The sequence below is a fragment of the Thermobia domestica genome, chromosome 1 (genome assembly GCF_964235325.1).
Source record: "Thermobia domestica chromosome 1, izTheDome1.hap1.1, whole genome shotgun sequence".
Lineage (NCBI taxonomy): Eukaryota > Metazoa > Arthropoda > Insecta > Zygentoma > Lepismatidae > Thermobia > Thermobia domestica.
Window position 1 is genome coordinate 88,620,500 of NC_137454.1, and position 21,773 is coordinate 88,642,272.

The window sequence follows — 21,773 nt, forward strand, 5'->3', positions numbered from 1 at the left end:
ATGAAAATAACTGTTAAAGAGAGACAAAATCCATGGTGATTGGAACGAAGCGGTTGGTGTCAAATATAGAAGTAGGAGGATAGAAAATAGAACAAATGACTACTTTTTGATACTTGGGTAGTATTATTAGTGATGATATGAAGAACGAATGTGAAATAAAAACAAGGATAGGAATAGCGAAAGAAGCTTTTAGGAGGCAGAAAAGTCTATTTTGTGGGACCTTGAATAAAGAATTGAGAAAAAAATCCTCATAAAATTCCTCGTTTTGCACTATATTGGGCAGTCGCAAAAGTGATGAAAAACGACTGGAAGATTCCGAAACGTTAGTGTGGAGAAGAATGGAGAGAATTAGGGTGTGTTTACTGTTTATTTATTTTGTAAAATTAAGGGCCTACGTTTACACGGTTTAAATATACTCTTCTTCTTTTTTCTTTTCTTCTACGATCTACTTGTATAATTTACGCATTTATTTCAAATATCTATACAATTTAGTTTTTTTTTAAAGGAATATTAAAATTTAAGTATAAATTTGAGTTCTGATTGAGATATTGGTTACGGAGGGACAGTATAAAAATAACATTTATGTAACGAAGTAGAATTCATCATTTTGAATTTGACAATAATTTGATCTGAGTCATTTACTTTTTAAAACAACTCTTTATTTGCAATTTATATAGTTACAAAACAATAAAATTATACTGATTTGGCCAGAGCATAGTATATATTTATGTAGGCAATATTTGGTTTAACTTACTTTGTATTTGTTCATCTGTTAGCAAGTGAATCATATTAAAAACTATACTTACAATGTGTTACAGTTTCAAGGACCTAACGTCCTCTTCATCAAACACAAACAAGAGTGTTTGTGTCTGATGAAGAGGACGTTAGGTCCTTGAAACTGTAACACATTGTAAGTATAGTTTTAAATATATTTCATTCTGTTCTGATCAGAACTGTGTTTTATTTGTTACTCTACTTATCCAGAGCCATGGAGTTTGTTCAAGTGAATCATGTTGATTTCTATTCATATAAATATCTTGTACCAATGCTAGTAGATGCTGCAAGTATCAAGTCTATCAGCTTTATCGATGCAACTATTTGGTACTTGGTAGATCTATAGTCCTCTATCTACTTCCTTGCCACATTCAGTGAAATTCGTGTCTTCAAGCGAGGTCCCGGAAGCCATACTATTATACACCTTTTCGCTTTATTTTGACTTGTGTTTTAATGTGTTTATATATATATATACAGGGTTTTCATAAAGTCTGGACGGATTTAATTTGCTTATAATTTTCATAAAAATGCTCATAATGAAATCAAATAAAGTGTAAACGGTAGCGGAAGGATTAAAATTTTTAGTTGGCAACACTGTTAGATAAGCGGCAACTCTGAACACGTTGAGAGAGGGAGAGGGAGGGCAAGGCCAATTCTGGTGTGTCGAAAGTTCACCAAAGAGTTCAAAAAGCCGGCACCGACTGAGAGTGCAATCCGAAAGTGGCATGCTAAGTTCTTGCAGACAGGAAGCGTCCTGGACCGTCCTCGAAGTGGGAGGCCGCCAACATCGCCTGCAACAGTGAGCAGGGTAAGGGAAAGCATCATCAACAGCCCACAGAAGTCGATTCCTAGACGGCCCTACGCGAATGTGTGGACGTAAATGGCGCCCAGTTGGAGGTGTGGCAGTGAATGAACTGAGCTGGTGCAGATTACAGGTAAATATTTAATCCTTCCGCTACCGTTTGCACTTTATTTGATTTCAATATGAGCATTTTTATGTAAATTATAAGCGAATTAAATCCGTCCATACTTTATGAAAACCCTGTATATATATATATATATATATATATATATATATATATATAGATAGATAGATAGATAGATAGATAGATAGATAGATAGATAGATAGATAGATAGATAGATAGATAGATATAGTTGTGTGTGTCTGAAATACTGCTTTTTTAAATAATAGAACAAGATCAAAGTAAACTTTATAATTTTTAATGTGTAAACTGGTGTTAATTTTTTTACCTTTCTATAAAAGTATCTATTACTACAAAAAAAGGAAGAAAGAAAAAAAGGAAATGAACATCTATTGATATTATACCGTGCCCAAATGATATATTTTGGGAGAGGACCCTTAATTTGCTTCTGAGTATGGTTTCCAGTGCATAAGGGAATATATATATATATACGAGGGGCGTTTTTCTTTTCAACCTCCGTTAAGCCACCAGAGGATAACCACGTGAGATGGCGAAACGGAAATTAGTCAAATCTGTTCATTGGAGATCACACATCCTCCATACCAAAAGACAGCCTTTAATGTTTCATCATTGTAGAGTAATGAGCGTGAAACCGTATCGAGTAGTGCCCGCCCAGTGTGAACTACGTAATATAATTCGATTTATTCAGTCGAGTGCTGATTTGCATGAAAGATCAGACAGTTTAGAAACCATGTTTTTACCCCTTTTACAAATCACATTATTCAAGCGTTCATCAAGGTCCTTTTTCGTCACATAGATCCGCCCTTCACTTCTCTCGTCGAATAGGTCGGTAAGTCTTTCTCTAAACTCTTTGTAGCACTTGTGTACACAATACAGCAATCATTTACAAATTTCCCCGTCATAATCCTTAGTCATTCGACGATGACTGGCGATATACTGTGCCCTTTCGCCTGGAGAAATCGAATTACATAATGCAGTTCACACTTGGTGGGCGCTTCGACTACAATTCATACGGTTTCACGCTGACTACTCCACAACAATCGAACACCAGAATCTGTCTTTTGATATGAAGAGTGTGCAAGCTCCAATGAACAGATATAACTAATTTGCGTTTCGCCATTTCACGTGCTTCTCCTCTGGTGGCTTAACGAAGGTTGAAAAAAACGGCCCTTGTATATTAGTTTACAAGAATATATCAAATCCACGAAAAAAGTTTAGGAAATGTCTCCATACACTGAACTGAATCAAGAATAAATCTAATAAATATAGGTCTTAAAACAATATGCACAAATTATAACTTAAAACTTAATAATTTAATTCTCTGATTCACTTCGGCCTGCACAAATATATGTTGGACAATAGGATGTCAATACCGTTTCGCTTTTCTTATAATGATATTTAGCATATCTATCTATCTATCTATCTATCTATCTATCTATCTATCTATATATATATATATATATATATATATATATATATATATATATATATATATATATATATATATATATATATATATATATGATATTCTATTATTTACGAAAAGAAATAAAAAACTGACTGAAAACTTACTTTAGAGAACTGCTCCTTTTTCGAAATAACTTCGCGCTGACAAATTTCGTCAATTCGTTCTTGATACTTTTCACAATCTCTTGTTAGCTCCTTATTTCGTATCTCGTATTCACCAAGTGTTCCTTCCAAAACTTGGATCTAATACGAAAATCACATAGCTGCATTAATATCTTTCAACACTACGGAATGGGGGGAACCACTCACATAGTTAATTATGTGGAAAATTCCATTCATCCACTGGGATACATAGAAATACTTAGAAGTAAGAAATCTATTATTTTCAATAAATAAATATCTAAACTAACATATATAGTTGAATAAATATTTCGTAAATAATACATTATGCAACGAAATAATTCTGCAAATGATATTTTGATAAATCGTCAAAAATGTGTTGTTTTCGTTTCTTCTAAATAAAAGTATGTGTCCATATTAAGATGTTATTCTCTTAAATATATCCTTCTGCCAAGCCTGTCAAAATAATTCTGAAAACAATGGATCAGAGTGAAAATGGTTTTACATTGTTGATTGTAGTTCAACTACTACTTTATTTGTCAAGTTTCTAGAGTGAGATGAAAAGAAAATGCTAGGAAATACAGTAAAGCAGGAAAAGTAATCTAGTTTAGTACATTAACATAAGAATCAAATGTGTACCATATACAGTAGATGATTTGAAAGTTGTGCTACGTATACTGTGGGATCCCTAAGGAAATATACCAAAACAATCTACTAATATCTATACAGTTATTTTGAATATTTTTAGAGCACGAACAGTAACTGTCGTCTCGTCGTTAGAGCACAGAATAGAAGACAAAAAGAGATAAACAAACAAAAAAATCACAAATGTTTTCTTTTTTATGTAGTGAAGACATCTATTAACAAAATGTTTTCTATACGCGTATGTTTTTTATATGAAATACTAAGGTAATCATGTAAGTAACTTACTATTATTAAGTAAGTTTAATTATTATAGAGTTCCTCTAATTTTTTCATCAACAAATATTAATACGTAAGTTTGCCTTAGGATATTTTAACATTACTTTGGTGATGTTTGTTTAGTATTAGTGTCTCTTTCAGAGACCTTTACACTACAAAAAAAAAAGTACCGTATGTAAGTTGATTATTAGTTAACAAGTATAAATGAAATCCGTGCAATGAATATCCGTGTAACGTGGGTTCCTGCCACCACGGCATGGCGCGTCCTCAGGTTGCGGATCGAGGAGAAGGCCTCTAGATATAGAGGTTAGCTGCGAATATACTGAATAAGCAGTCGCGGACAGACGACTAGGAGTGGTCCTCCAGCTTGGGGGTTTGGGTAAGGCTAACACCCTCATCCTGTAAAAAAAGGTACTTGTTCAGAAACATTCACAAAAGCCTCGGACAAGGACTGATAACTTGGCACGACATCAGCAAAAGAAAATGGACATGAGATTTGGAACATGGAATATTAGAAGTCTTTATAGGGTAGGCGCGTTAAAATCTGTAACGAGTGAGTTAGAGAAATACAGGATGGACTTAGTAGGAGTTCAGGAAGTTAGGTGGGAAGGAAATGGATCTGAGAATTCCGGAAATTTTACGTTCTTTTACGGGGAAGGAAATAAAAATCACCAGTTAGGAACAGGGTTTTTCGTTCACAAACGAATATTACCAGCAATTAAACGGGTTGAATTTGTTACTGACAGACTTTCTTTTATTACTCTTAAGGGACGGTGGTGTGATATTATTGTTTTAAATGTACATGCTCCAACTGAAGATAAGGGTGACGATATAAAAGATAGTTTTTACGAAGAAGTGGAACGGATATTTGACCAACTCCCGCGATACCATATGAAGATTCTATTAGGGGATTTCAATGCGAAGGTAGGACGGGAGGATATTTTCAAACCGATTATAGGGAACGAAAGTTTGCATAAGGAAAGTAATGACAACGGTGTTAGACTCGTGAACTTTGCAACATCCAAAAACCTAATCGTGAAGAGTACAAAATTCCCACATCGCGACGTTCATAAATACACTTGGACATCACCAGACGGAAAAACACATAATCAAATTGATCACGTTTTAGTAGATAGAAGAAGACAATCTAGCATAATTGACGTCCGGTCGTTTAGAGGGGCTGATTGTGACACTGATCACTATCTGGTAGCAGCGATAATACGGGAGAGATTATCGTTGAATAAAGGTAATATTCAATGTGTGAAAACGGAGAGATTTAATTTAAAGAAATTAGAAGAGAGCCAGGTAAGAGAGGAATACCAGATTGAAGTTTCGAATAGATTCTCGGTTTTAGAAGACTCGGAGTGCACTAGTGTTGAGGATACTTGGATTGAAATTAGAGATAGCATTAAAAGTTCAGCAATAGAAAAACTGGGACACGCGGAAATACGTAGGAACAAACCATGGTTCGACCAAGAATGCATTAAACTAGTAGAGAAGAGAAAACAGGCAAAATTACGGTGGCTACAAAATCCGAATGAAATAACTACACAAAATTTCGCAGATATCAGGCGGGAAACTTCCAAAACTTTTAGAACAAAGAAACGGGATTTTTTGAAAGCTAAAATTAAGGAACTTGAAGATAATAGTAAAAATAAAAATATTCGGGACATGTATAAAGGGATCAGCGAATTTAAGAAAGGCTATCAACCTCGTGCTTATATATTAAAGAAATCTGACGGAACAGTTCTCACTGATACGGATAGCCTCTTAAATAGATGGAAAGATTTCTTTGACGATTTGCTGAACACGCAGCCAAAAACTAATGTGCGTGGAGAAAAGGAGATACACACCACAGAACCGTATATTCCAGAACCCAATCGAATAGAAGTGGAAGCCGCTATAAAGAAATTAAAGAAACACAAATCTCCGGGTGTAGATGAAATTCCGGCTGAGTTAATTTTAGCTGGAGGCGAAAAATTGTGGAACAAGATACACAAACTCATTCTCCTTATCTGGAACAAGGAAGAATTGCCACAAGAGTGGAAAGAGTCAATCATTGTTCCAATTCACAAGAAAGGCGACAAAACTGACTGTAATAATTATCGAGGCATTTCTCTTCTGTCAACATCCTATAAAATCCTTTCAAATATTCTGTTAGCAAGATTGACCCCATACGCAGATGAAATTATTGGAGATTATCAGTGCGGATTTAGACGAAATCGATCAACTATCGACCAAATATTTACCATTCGCCAAATACTCGAAAAGAAGTGGGAATACAATACCCCGGTACATCAACTATTTATTGATTTTAGAAAGGCGTACGACTCGGTTAGGAGAGAAACATTATACAACGTTCTTACAGAGCTTGGAATACCGAGAAAGCTAATTAGATTAATTAAGATATGTTTAAGTGAATCCCAAAGTAAAGTCCGGGTAGGAAAATTTTTGTCCACGAGCTTTCACGTCGAAAATGGCCTGAAACAAGGAGATGCGTTGTCGCCATTATTATTTAACTTTGTGCTGGAATACGCCATAAGGAAAATCAAAGATAGCAACCAGGGCCTAGAGTTGAACGGCATTCACCAGGTTATGGCATATGCTGATGATGTAAATTTGATAGGGGATGATAGGAGAACAGTAGAAATAAATGCAGAGATATTATTAAACGCTTGCAGGGACATGGGTTTAGAAGTAAATGCAGAGAAAACTAAATACATGGAAGTGCGTCGGGACCGTAATACGGCAAATTGTGGAGGCGTTAAAATATTAAATAATACTTTTGATAAAGTGGATACTTTCAAATATTTAGGATCAATATTAACAGACGAAAATCATATCCACGAAGAAATTAAATGTCGACTAAAAGCAGGGAATTCGTGTTACTATTCGGTTCAAAATCTCTTGTCGTCGCGAATTCTGTCGAGGAATTTGAAGCTTAAAATATATAAAACGATAATCATGCCTGTTGTTCTGTATGGTTGCGAAACATGGTCGCTTACTCTGAGGGAAGAACATAGACTGAAAGTATTTGAGAACAGGATCCTGAGAAGAATATTCGGACCCAAGAGGAACGAGAATGGGGAATGGCGGAAGCTTCATAACGAGGAACTACATAGTTTATACGGTTTACCCAACATTGCTAGGGTCGTCAAGTCTAGGAGGCTTAGGTGGGCAGGTCATGTAGCTAGAATGGAAGAAAGTAGAAACGCTTTCAAAGTCTTGACTGGTAGACCCATAGGAAAACGACCATTAGGAAGACCTAGGCGCAGATGGGAGGATAATATTAAGATGGATCTCGCAGAGATAGGAATACAAAGTAGAAACTGGATCCAATTAGCTAAGGATAGAAGTCAGTGGAGAGCTTTTGTGAACGCGGCACTGAACCTCCGGGTTCCATAGGCCATAGAGTTAGTTAGTTAGAGTTAGTTAGTGCAATGAATATGTCCATATAACAATACATGTAATGGAACCACAATTACTCAGATATTTGTCCCTTCATTGAACCTTTTTGATGTTAAGCTTTTCATATACCCTTTAAACACAAAAACCAAAATAATTTGCCACTCTAATTCTACTCTACTGGCTTCTCTAGCTCCTCCTAGACTAGACTAGACCTAGTGTTCAGATAAGAACGCTTAAAACAAACTTTTCATTATTATTATTATACTATTTCGTCAGAACTTTTTGTTCGTTAAGAGTTTTCTGCAATAATTACAAAATGCAGTGATGTTGTTAGTGACAACGAAGCGATTTGAGCAGAAGCAGAGTTTGCAGGCTAATACTTGTTCTCTTGACGGCATAAATAAATACTAACATGTCAAAATCATTTATTTATTCGAATAATTATTGTAATATTGATATTCGTGATGCAAATAACAATTGTTATTTCAACATTTGTTCTTTATTCGAGTAATTGTTCCAATATTTTTGAGTAATTCGAACAAAGATTCTTTTATTCCAGTAAATTATTCAAACCACCAATAGATTGTTATTTGAATATTTCTTTTTACACGTGTGCTTATGTTCAAATATTCAAAATAAATAGTTTTAAAAAAGTATAATGTTCAAATATTAAATTATTCGAACTTCAACAACATTAATGGAGATGAATGGACAATATTTTATGAAACTTAAGTCGCTAATATAGATAGATTTCACTGAGCTTTGAACTTTTGGATAATCTAACTCAAATGTAACAGGAACTTTGCTTTTCGAACTAAGATTTGCACACAAAGAAAACCTTTAACCAGGCTAATGAAGTAGAATTAGTTCTACAGGCAAAGATTAGTTAAGACAAGTGATCTCCTTTGCTAGAAAGAAATCTTAGTCTTCAAACAACATAAAAATTACCGTTAGCAATAAATATAACGTAAAATATAAGCCTTTCATGAAATGATTTTGTTTTAGTAACTTTTACTAAAACACTTTATTCAATTTAAAGTCTTGTTTTATTATGAATCTAAAGATTAACAGCAAACTATAGCTATGTTTAAAAAAATACAAATTATACCCTAGTTAGGAAAGTTTGAACAAGAATGTGGACTGAACTATCATGACAAAAGAATAAAATTGAGTTCAAAGATAAAACAATACTACTTACCTTTCTTTTAAGTTCAAGAATTACGCTTTGGGACTTCCTCAATTCCTTCTCATTATCATGTTTAATCATGTCACATTTATTCTATAATGCAAAAAGAAATCACAAATGTTAATAGTAGTTTTTTTTAATTACATTTTATTTAATATGAAAAATTATGAAAATAGTAAAGTGGATTCAATATAAAAGTAAAAATGAGATAAAGAAGAAAGTTAAGTAATAATAAAAATACCAAAATTAATACTACGTTAGATAAGAGAAGAAGTAAGAAATAAGAATAAGTATATATATATTGTTTTTTGTTTACATGTCTCTTCCGTTTCCTTTATCCTAAAGGGCATAAGCGTGGAACGTTAAACTGAAAAGTTTCATTTCAATTCATCTAATTTTAATTTTTTTTCGCTGAAAAATACCTTGTTTAAATAACACTATATTCAACGAACGTAAAAAGTTCGTTACTGAACTCTTTATATCTCTCTCTGTATATATATAGAGTTCGGATTTCGGGAAGAAGCCATGTCTCAGGAACCGTAAGTCATAGAGAGATGATATTTGGCGATTTTTCAATTTTGAGCCCTACATTTTGAGCACGTGTCTTCGCAAAACGATATGTCGTAGACCGTTTTAACAGAACTCTTAAACAAAACATGTGGAAAATATTTAGTACTCAAGGAAATTATAAATGGATAGATTTATTACAAGAATTGTTTAATGAGTATAATAATAAAGTATATAGAACAATTGGTGTAAAGCCTGTAGAACTTAATAAGAAAAAATAATTCTTTTTAACTTCGTTCTGGCAATGCTATTGGAGCATTCTCATTGTTTATTTTCCTTTCTTTCTTGTTGTTTATAATTCTTCTACTTTTCCTTGTTTTATATCAATACTTCATCAAAATGGAAAGAAGTAGAAAGTATAAATAAAACAGAAGTGAAAAAATATATCATAGGTTATGTTTGTTACAATTTCTTGTATGAGACCGATACTTCTCAGTCACAGTATTTAAAGTGGATATGGGTTGGGTACTCATATAAAAGTTACGTATAGAATTGATATGGAATACCTTGAATCGAACCAATTGGAAGGAATTGTAACATTCTGAAACCAAACTATATTACGTCGTTACTTGTACTTTGATTATATGAAAAAATAAAAAAATAAAACACTTGTTTCGGCACATAAAAAGAAATTGAGCTGAAAAATTGAAACTTTTTTCAAAAATCATAAGAATTACACATTCTCGAATATCTTTAATAAATTTATTTATCTATTTACATCTTTATTATTATTATTATTATTATTATTATTATTATTATTATTATTATTATTATTATTATTATTATTATTATTATTATTATTGAAGTGAGGAAGAAGAGGAGAACTTTCACAAATTTGTGAAAATTAAGAAAAAAATGATAATATTAGCAAAATATTATTTTCATTGCATTCTGTTTTTAAAGAAGTTGTAATCCTGTAACATAAGTCGTAATAATTTTTAATGTTTCACACAATTTTCTGGAATGGTTTGTGTTATGTTGAATCAACTATTTATTGTAATTTTATTATTTTTTATATTGTAATCATAAATCATTAATGTCATCTTACATCCTGTAGGATACCCTTTTAAGCTCTGATACATTAAGACGTAAAAGAGATGTTAAGCTATGATTGTAGCCTAGGTACAAAATTGGGTACCATATATAGTTCATCCCCTCAAGGATTCAGGCCTAGATTCAGTCCAAGAGGCCAAGATATATTTCCAAAGGAGCCATTCTCTTACATGAAAATGGGCATTTTCATGGACCTAAGCTTGTACACAAGACCTTTCAAAATTTAGGTAGTACACATTGAATCACTCTTCATCATCTTGGTTATGTTCTGTGATTATGCAATATTTGGTGAATGGATGTTGCATGGGAGAATGCATCAATCAAAGGTGAGGAGTGAATGTTGCTTCCTTTGCTTGGTGCTAGGAAGGATGCAATGACTATATGATTCGACGAATGTTCGGAAATTTTCATATTATTATATATTGACAGGGTTGGATCTTAAAGAAATGTAATTAAAAAGAAGGAAAAAATCATATGATATTGAAGATAAGCTGTTTATGTTATTTTGCTTATCCGTTAGCTATTGATATTAAGAGATGAAGTGGTCTACTGCCAGGTATTCACCCGCCATTAGTGACGTGTTGCAGCCTATCGGCATATATTGGGGACCGGTACCGTTAAATATACGACCTCAATCATTGGACTATGAGGTGCACGTTCAAGGTATGTTCTTTAACTTGTTCAAGCTGTTGTGTGCCAATCTATAGTCACTATTCGTTCCTCGAGTTCCTGTCACACTGCTACGCATCTGCAGCTACGTTGCAGTAGGGCAAGGCATCGGATCAAAGACAGATAAGGAGATGTTACAGAAGTGATAGACTTTATGTACAAGAAGAGAGATGTTGAAACAACTGACCGTAATCGATGTCATTCTTTTGCATTTGAATCCTTAAATAAAACCCAGATTTCAAAACCTTCAGTTCATTTATTATGCTATTCGTGCCCATTATATAAACTTTTCCGCTTACTGTTGCACAAAATTTATCAGTTTGAATATCTATAACTTTAATCTAGTATTCGAACGGTCAGTTGAACATGATTCGTTAAAGGAATTTACAATTTCTAGCTCATCAAAGAGAATGAGCCCAAGAAACTTAGCTGAAGTTGATCATTTCACTAGATATGTCAATTAATAATTCAAAATAAACTTAGTTCCAAGATATTTTTAAACAAATAATGATCTAGGCACAATTAATTATTATTTTTCAATGTTATGCACTAAATAATCAAAATAGACAACGATAATTACACCTAAACAAAATATTTTCTAAAATCTTATTGTCTGATGATAATTGAGTACAGTTATTTTACAAATCATAGTTAAGAAGAAGAAAAGAATTGGCATTAAATTCATAGTCTATAGAATCCAATTCTTATTATGTGGTGCAGATAGAGAAAACAACAGCACACTAGAAATATTATGAAAATTAACTATTTAACGTTAGAAATTATAACGCCATTTGACAAAATTATAACACCATTTGACAGATCAGGAAATAATCAAACAAAATAAAATACAATAAACGAAAAGAAACTGTAACGAAATCAGGTCGTTACAAAGCTTTATAAGCTATTAACCCCCTACTACTAGAGGGAGTGGGATACGCCCATTACGCAATGAGACCGAAGTCCTTAGTGGCTACCAGTTATCCTACTGGTCGAGGCAGTCTTGCTGGCGAGTCAAGGCCTACCATACTTTGCAAGCATGATGCCCTAGCGTTATAAGGCTAGCTCACCTCCTTCTGGTAGAAGTATCACCTACCGTATCCCACGGTTTGATCACAGCCCGGCAGAGTCCAATCCAAGTCTAAGAACTGCAGGCGAATTGACATTCCCGGCCCTGCCTACTTCTATCGTTCAATGGCCACCGCCTTCCGCATAAAGATACCGCGAACACGTCGAGATACTTACATATTTCATGGTACGTGTAATGTACGTATCCAATGGTATGTGTCAAGTCACCATCTAAGTTTGAGACCAGTCCCTTTTCCTGGTAGCATTCCTCCCTTTGATATAATTTGTAGGCATTTTCTTTATGTTACACAGTGTAGCCTTGCGTTTTGGTTCGCCTAGCCGGAATAATTGTGTTGATGAGGTTCAATGAATAAATAACTTAGCAGGTTTCGGATTGTTGATATCTTAAGTTATCCTATGTGTAAATAGTTACTGATGTGTTGCGTTTATTACTAGAAACCTACTACTTTCTATAATACTTTCATTGGTATCATAATGCCTGAATTCTCTTGGGAATTACGTTTAGGGTAAGCTATTGCTTAACCAGTGGAGTAGTTGTTGTACTCAATTAAAATTCCAAGAACTATTCCAAACTTAAATTTGGAATAATACAACAACATTAAGGCTTCAGTGCATACTTTATCTTATCTTGTAGATAATAAAGAAATAGCACTGTAATAAAGAAAAAATCCGAAAGATATAAATAAAAAGAAACAAATACCTTCAACATTTCATTTTCCGCTTCTATTGCTGCTAATTCGTCTGACTGCGCGTCATAATCCTTCTTCAGCGTATCGAGTTCACTTTGAAGCATATTAACTTTCCTCGATTCTTCTAGTTCTCCAGCTGCCTGTAACTAAATGTTTTAAGCATCTCGTAAGAATACAGTTTCCGAAGGAAGTCAAATTAATATCAAAATTCGAGAAGTTTCATGAAAAAACTATCAGGACAGCAAGAAATTCTAGAAATAGAATAGTAACACAGTGATAACATTATCCTGTTGATTATTTAATATATTTCATTATAACAGCATTCAACGAACAGTATATTACTTATCAAGTGATTCTTCTTGTTTAAAATACAGAATATTAAAAAAAGTATACATGAAAGCGCTAATGATGCATTTGATGCGACGATACAATTGCACTGGTCAACATGATTTTTTTCACAAAAGAAGTGATTGTTGATTCTGAGGCAGTCTATTCTCCTGAATTAAAAAATGCAATCAAAATGTTTCCATTAGGCACCGTTTTGTTGTGACATTCACTTGTGTTTACACCTTTATATACGAAATAAAACGTATTTTCATGAAACATCCATAGGTTTGAATCGGCATAACGCAGTGGTTTATTAATGTAGAAGGATCATTTAAGTGGCACATTACTGGGAAAGAATAAAACTTTCATCTAGTGCAAGATTTGTGTCATCAATGTCATGGGGTTCGGATGGGAGGTAACTGAATTTAGGTAAATATTGTGGAAATTGTATTTTTTTTTTCAATTGCGCAATTCCTCCCTTACCTCTTGCCGCACCTCAACGATGGCCGATAAAGTTACTTACAACTTACATAGCTTATGAGACCCACTTGGTATATAGGTATTCGAGTTTCCGAAAGTTTTTTTGTTGTGCAATAAAAAAGTGGAAAATAATGGAGCAAAAGTGTTTGTTTTTGTGTGCTTGACTACATTGTAAATGTCGATCAAGATCAGACCTGTTTTAACAGAAAGACATTCGTAATCGTGTAGAAGCCTCGCAGGTTTTCTTTCTGTGTAAATGGAGTGCTCTTAGTTTCATTTCTTGTGTTGTTAAAAAGAACTAGCATAATACCAAGAAAGTGTCTGAATCATCCGGACAATTTCTGCTACATTTGTGATGAACTAACGTTTAAATCTCAGAGGCGAAAATTTACGCCACTTACTAGCACGTACGCAAAAAGTGTTACGAGCTTTACTTTAGCAGCAAAGCGGGTGATTTTGATAAACCATGGACTTCGAATATATGTTGTGTGACATGTGTGCGGGTTCTCACAGGATGGAAAAAGGGCACACATCATATGCATTTTGCAATTCCCATGATCTGGAGGGAACAAAAAGACCATTCCAGTGACTGCTACTTTTGTTTAACAAAATAAAAGGAATTAACTCATTATAGAAGTGATCCTACATTCGAGGCTTCTACATCAGAACCCCACCTACTAACTCAAGCAGACCTCAATGATCTCATTCGGGATTTACAGTTGTCGAAACAACAAGCCGAACTTCTAGCTTCGAGGCTCAAAGGTTGAAATCTATTACACAAAGAAACAAGGATATGCGAGTATCGTAGTCGCGATAGTTATTTCAAAGAATATTTTTCGACAGAGGATGGTATCGTGTTCTGTAATAATGTTAGTGCAGTTATGGAGGCTCTTGGACATGAACACCAGCCACATGAATGGCGATTGTTCATAGACTCCTCGAAAATTAGTTTGAAGGCGGTGCTTCTGCATAATGGAAATAAATTACCATCAATACCTGTGCCAGTTGACATGAAAGAGACAAATCAGAATACGAAATTGTTGTTAGATAAACTCCAGTACACAAAATATAACTGGAATATCTGTGGTGATTTAAAGGTCATAGCTTTACTTCTTGGATTGCAATTGGGATACAGAAAATTGTTCCAATTCACAAGAAAGGGGACAAAGCTGACTGTAATAATTATCGAGGCATTTCTTTTCTGTCAACATCCTATAAAATCCTTTCAAATATTCTATTAGCAAGATTGACCCCATACGCAGATGAAATTATTGGAGATTATCAGTGCGGATTTAGACGAAATCGATCAACTATCGACCAAATATTTACCATTTGCCAAATACTCGAAAAAAAAGTGGGAATACAATACCCCGGTACATCAACTATTTATTGATCTTAGAAAGGCGTACGACTCAGTTAGGAGAGAAACATTATACAACGTTCTTACAGAACTTGGAATACCGAGAAAGCTAATTAGATTAATTAAGATATGTTTAAATGAATCCCAAAGTAAAGTCCGAGTAGGAAAATTTTTGTCCACGAGCTTTCACGTCGAAAACGGCCTGAAACAAGGAGATGCGTTGTCAGCATTATTATTTAACTTTGTTCTGGAATACGCTATAAGGAAAATCAAAGATAGCAACCAGGGCCTACAGTTGAACGGTATTCACCAGGTTATGGAAATTTAATAGGGGATGATAGGAGAACAATAGAAAGAAATGCAGAGATCTTATTAAACGCTTGCAGGGACATGGGTTTAGAAGTAAATGCTGAGAAAACTAAATACATGGAAGTGCATCGGGACCGGAATACAGCAAATTATGGATGCGTTAAAATATTAAATAATACTTTTGATAAAGTGGATAGTTTCAAATATCTAGGATCAATATTAACAGAGGAAAATCTTTTTCACGGAGAAATTAAATGTCGACTAAAAGCAGGGAATTCGTGTTACTATTCGGTTCAAAATCTCTTGTCGTCGCGAATTCTGTCGAGGAATTTGAAACTTAAAATATACAAAACGATAATCATGCCTGTTGTTTTGTATGGCTGCGAAACATGGTCACTTACTCTGAGGGAAGAACATAGACTGAAAGTATTTGAGAACAAGATCCTGAGACGAATATTCAGACCCAAGAGGAACGGGAATGGGGAATGGCGGAAACTTCATAACGAGGAACTACATAATTATATGGTTTACCCAACATTGTTAGGGTCGTCAAGTCTAGGAGGCTTAGGTGGGCGGGTCATGTAGCTAGAATAAAAGAAAGTAGAAACGCTTTCAAAGTCTTGACAGGAAGACCAATCGGAAAACGACCATTAGGAAGACCTAGGCGCAGATGGGAGGACAATATTAAGATGGATCTCGCAGAGATTGGAATACAAAGTAGAAACTGGATGCAGTTAGCTAAGGATAGAAGTCAGTGGAGAGCTTTTGTGAACGCAGCATTGAACCTCCGAGTTCCATAGGCCATAGAGTTAGTTAGTTATGTGAATGGGACAGCAGAGGTAGGAAGTCACACTACATTAAGAAGCAATGGCCTAAACGTGACACTCTTACTCCTGGGAGCAAAAATCTGTCTCACACCCCATTGGTGAATCCCGAACAAGTGTACTTACCACCGCTGCATATCAAATTGGGCCTTATGAAGAATTTTGTAAAAGCATTTGACAGAAATTCTCCTGCATTCATGTATATGCAATCTAAATTTCCCAAAGTCAGCGACGCAAAACTGAAAAAAGGAATATTTGTTGGGCCGCAAATCGCATCATTACTGGATGATGACAAGTTTGCAGAGCTGTTGAATCCCCTAGAAGACAAAGCGTGGAAAGTCTTCGTAGATATTTATCGTGGTTTCCTTGGAAAACATAAAGCAGAAAACTTTCGTGAAATAGTGAATGATCTTGTGAATTTGTACCAAGCTATAGGATGCAATATTTCTTTAAAGATTCACTTCTTAGACTCTCATTTAAATTTTTTTCCGCAAAAACTTGCTTCAGTAAGTGATGAACATGGCGAGCAATTCCACCAGCAAGTTTCTACAATGGAGAAGAGGTATCAGGGCAAATAGAGTCCCAGAATGCCAGCCGATTACTGCTGGACATTGAAGAGAGACATCCCGGAAACTAAATAAGCCGAAAATCATCATTCAGGGCTACAACTTCTTAGGTAAGTAGAAGTGATATTTATACTGTAGTCGTATTTGTGTTTTCTTTAATGTATAACAAGGACGAAAACGGCAAAATAAGATGTTCCCTTTACTTTGCCAATCTATTGTTAAAATGAGCAATGAAAATGTACAATTTCCACATTTTACACAATTTAATGACCCCCCCCCCCTCCTTCGTATGGAGTCGATGACAACGAACTCTATATATGATATGACCTTTGTCCTTCCACTGACATCAACGTTATAAGCTTATGTTAGTAAACAGCTGAGCTATGCCGCTACAAACACAAGGATGTTTTAAGAAAATATGGTTCATTTCGAGTGCAAACGTAAAAAAAAAACAAATGACTGTCATAAGAAAACCGTGCCTGATGGGGAAATTCTGATTTCATTTTTAAATTTAACAGGACAAGTACAATTAGACTTAGTAACACTTGTTCTTGTGAAAGAAAAAACAAACTTTTTTGTAGACCAGTGTTTTCTAGAATCATTCTTCGCTGTCCTGATACTTTGTTTTTAAAGGAAATCTCCATTTCTGATATTAATTTGAAATCAATATAAAAAGTATTTAGCCATTTACTTATAGCACACATAAACTAAAAACATCCATACAGAGATCTGATTAATTGGACATCAATATAATTAATACTTAGTTATTTATTTACAATAAAAAACTAAAAAATTTAAAAATAAAAATATCTACACAAGGATATGAGGGTAAATAAATTAAAATATTTGTGCTTTGCTAAACTAATTTTAGGATGGCTGTACTGGCTTTTGCTCTCACATGTTATGATATTGTACGCCTGTGCCTATGTTAGTAGGGTTTTATATTAAACTCAATAGAATTCTGTTATAGAATAACCATAACCGTTCCACTAACAGTATGCACCTAAGGAAGATAAAGAGAACAGTGGTCCGATTCCCCTGATCTGAAAATGGTCAAGATCTGAAATTCATCGCAGACTCTCAGCATAATACAGAGACAGCGCTATATCGCTTAGAGGTATATATGAGTGAATCGAAATCTGTAGCAAATAATTTGGCAAGCCTAATGCATAATATATTTCCAGTTACTCGTACAAGTGGTCAAGTAGATGCTATTTATTTGAACTTCGCCAAAGCACTTAACAAATTGCCCCATCATTTATTAATAAATAAATTGAAGAGATATAATCTACCTATCTTATTGATTGGTTAACTTTATATTTAAATAATAGAAAATTTATATTAAGGTATAAAGGTAGTCTTTCCTCTACATATAGTATTACTTCTGGAGTGCCTCAAGACTCCAATCTGGGTTCTCTATTGCCTTTGTAATATATTAATAGTATTTCTGAGAATTTAATATGCAAGTATCTATTATATGCAAATGATATAAAGATTTTTAATATAATCCAATCTATTCAGGATCAAGTTATTTTGCGAAAGAATAATCCTTTCATTTCAAGGAAAGTAAGTAATTTAATATACAAATATGTAATATACATACAATGTATGTATAATATTCATATTGTATACATACATCCTTTAGTATGTGTATACCTATACATAGAACTACTAGTGAAATATGTTTGATCTATTTTAAAGTAAATAGCAGAAATTACATGTACTTACATTGTTCATAATTTGAAGCTGCTTTTCAGCAAATTCTCGCTTTATTTGGTCCTTTTCCCTCTGTTTTGTTACGATAATATTTTCCATTTTTGAGTACGCTCTCTCAAGATCTTGATCTCTTGCTAAAATCCTTGCTTTCAATTCTGCAATGTATTCTTCATTCAACTTGTCAGTTGGTAATTTATACTTCTTGTCCAATTCTTCTTTTGTCCATTCTAATTTTGCTTTTAAAATCTTGTACTCTTCATCTTTCCTTTTCAAAATTTGTTCCAGCCTCTCGAGGTCATTATCTCGCTCTTTAATTTTAGATTTCAAATCATTTATGTATTCTTCAGTGATTCTTTCAGGTTTTGCTGAAGATAATAGTAGTTTATCCTTCTTCTCTATATCTAGATTCAATAATTCAAGTTTGGTTTTCAACTGTCTAAGTTCTTCATCTTTACTAAATATAATATCTTTCATCTTCTCGACAATTTTGTTCTTGCTCAAATCCCTGTCTCGCAAGGAAGTTTCACATTCTTTATCACTTTTTTCCGAAGATAACATCATGTTCTTTTTATCCAGTTCTGCTTTCAATACAGCTATTCGATCTTTCAAACTTTTTAACTCATGATCCTGGCTATGAATAATTTCCTCCATTTGCTTAATTTCGTTTTCTAATTCCTTTTTCATCATATCTATTTTGGCTTTCAAATTCTTTAGCTCGAGATCCTGGCTCTGAATGATACTTTTCTTTTTTTCAATTTCCTTGTCTTTTGATAAAATCTTCGCATTTAGTTCGTTGATACAATCTTCACTACCTTTATCAGATTTTGCTAAGGATACCAACATACTATTCTTCTTGTCTAACTCTTCTTGCATCAAATTTATTTTATCTGATAATTCTTTCAATTCGTGTTCTTGATTGTGTATGGTTTCCTTAAGTTTCTCTATATCCTTATCTTTTGCTGAATTTTTTGAGTTTAATTCGTTGATGTAACTTTCAGATTTTGATAATGAAGATAACATATTGTTTTTCTTCTCCAATTCCTCTTTTAAAATTCTCAGTTCATCCCCCTGGTTATGTATGATTTCTTCCATGTTTTGAAAACCTTTGTTTCTGATCTTATCCTTATCTTTGTCTACCGCTATAAAAGTTGCTGTTAGCTTTTCAATATATTCTTCACGAGCTTCATTAGATTCCATAAGCGCTGACAGTATACTCTCTTTCTTTTCCATTTCTGCTTTCACTTTCTCGATATATTCTTTCAAACTGTTTATTTCTTTATCCTTCTTCTGTATCACCTCTTCCATCTTCTGAAGATGAGATCTGTACTTTTCTTCTTCTGATTTGCATGTACACTGACTATTAATCTAAAAGTAAATAATAGAGTGTTAAAGATATAAAAATGAAAGTGTAAGCAAACATCAAAACAGTGTATAGTCACACACTTTATAACTAGACACATTAGCATCGACTTCTAGCTTTGATTTAAATTGTACATGCAGTAAATACATGAGCAAAGACAATTAAGAATTCAATGTCAACTAACCAACTAAAACCGTATTAAATAGTTTTTTTTTTTTTTTTTTTTTTTTTTAACTGCGAGTGTTTCAAATATATCAGTCTGTATTTGTTTTCCACTACCATTTGTGTAAAAGATTTATCAATAAATTTCCTTCTTTCCAGTAGAGATTGCAGTCCCCAATAACTAAACCAATGTAGTCACGTGGATAATAATCCTTTTTCATTCTTTAACAGAATAGTCTTATAAAGCATTTTTGTATCGCTTCATTTTTGTTTAGAATTGTATTAGATAAACTGTTCCAGGTGACTGAACCAAATTCAAGTTTGGATCTAACAAGTAACTTATGTAGATACACACAGGAACAACCACTTATAAAATCAAGTCATTGATTGAATATAAAACCTATACTTTTTGTTTTTTCTCGTTGATTGCACTGTATCATTTATATGACTAACTAACTAATTAACTCTATGTCCAATGAAACCCAGAGGTTCAATGTCGCATTCACAAAAGCTTTCCATTGATTTCTATCCTTAGCCAACTGAATCCAGTTTCTACTTTGTACTACTATTTCTGCGAGATCATTCTCAATATTGTCCTCCCATCTGCGCCTAGATTTTCTTAATAACAAATTTATATGACTACTGAATTTTAACTGTCATATATAATACTTAGATCTTTTAATTTTCTCTTCTTTGTTTATTGCTACTCCCTTAATTTTTATTTGCTACCATAATATTGAGCTTTATTAGTGAATGTCATATGTTTAGCTTTTCAGAATTGATCTTTAAGAAATGATTTTCGCACCAGCAATTTAGTGTATCTAAATCTTTCTGTACCAGATAATTATCATACTCGCTATAAACTAGTCTAAAGAGCTTTATATCATCAGCGTATAGTGGTATTTTTTAATATCTGACTTATCCTAGTAAATCATTGATAAATAAAGAGAAAAGAAGCGGCCCGAGGAAAGGTCCTTGAGGTATTTCTTTCCCTATTTGACCTTGACTAGACGTTGCATTACCTATTTTTACTTTGATAAGTGGATTTTAAACTATCTACTACATGATAGTGATAGGTCAGTATTTTATAACTTACTTAGAAATAATTTGTGATCAATAGAATCAAATGCCTTTGATATATCGATGTATACAGGTTGTTTCAAAACAACACCGACAACGTTTGGGGATGATTCCTGACACCAAGATAAGACAAAAAGTATAGACCAACCTGGGTGCACAAATGCTTACTTTCGGAGTTAAAGGCTGCCGAAAACGTGAAGAAAGGAAATTTTAAGGCCCATAGCTCCAAAACTATGGAACCTACCGTAGTCAGGACAAGACTTCACTTAGGAACTAATATGTGTGCTATCCAAAAATATAGGTGTTAGAATCCTGTGGTACTTCTTCAACAATTTTTATGGAGGCAGTTAGTGAGTATTTCAATTTATATGACCGTAGCCAAACTCCCTCTATAAAAATGGTTGCGTGACTATCGTAGGATTCTGAAACATGTATTTTTGGAGACCGGACTTATTAGTTCCTTAGTGAAGTCTTGATCCAACTACCGTAGGTGCCATAGTTTTGGAGCTATAGACCTTTAAAGTTCGTTTTTTCATGTTTTCGGCGGCCAATAACTCCGAAAGGAAGCATTTGTGTACCCAGGTTGGTCTATACTGTTTATTTTATCTTGGTGTCAGGAATCACGTCCCAAATGTTGTCGGTGTTATATTGAACACCTGTATATCATCTACTGTAAATTATTTTGTAGTATAAAGTATGCAAAA

The 21,773-nt window shown here is 33.8% G+C and overlaps 1 protein-coding gene across 9 annotated transcripts in view; it reads right to left on the bottom strand.

Annotated features, from left to right (window-relative positions):
• LOC145687193 (uncharacterized) overlaps positions 1–21,773 on the bottom strand; it is a 277,098-nt gene that overhangs the window by 37,527 nt on the left and 217,798 nt on the right. For 8 of the 9 annotated variants that reach the window (XM_081760659.1, XM_081760677.1, XM_081760663.1 and 5 more), the window contains 4 exons: positions 18,480–19,832; positions 12,897–13,031; positions 8,834–8,914; positions 3,292–3,429 (listed from right to left, as the gene is read on the bottom strand). In XM_081760659.1, coding sequence (XP_081616785.1) covers positions 3,292–3,429; positions 8,834–8,914; positions 12,897–13,031; positions 18,480–19,832 — 1,707 coding nt within the window. The remainder of the gene's footprint in view (positions 1–3,291; positions 3,430–8,833; positions 8,915–12,896; positions 13,032–18,479; positions 19,833–21,773) is intronic. The other variant, XM_081760661.1, reaches the window with a different exon arrangement.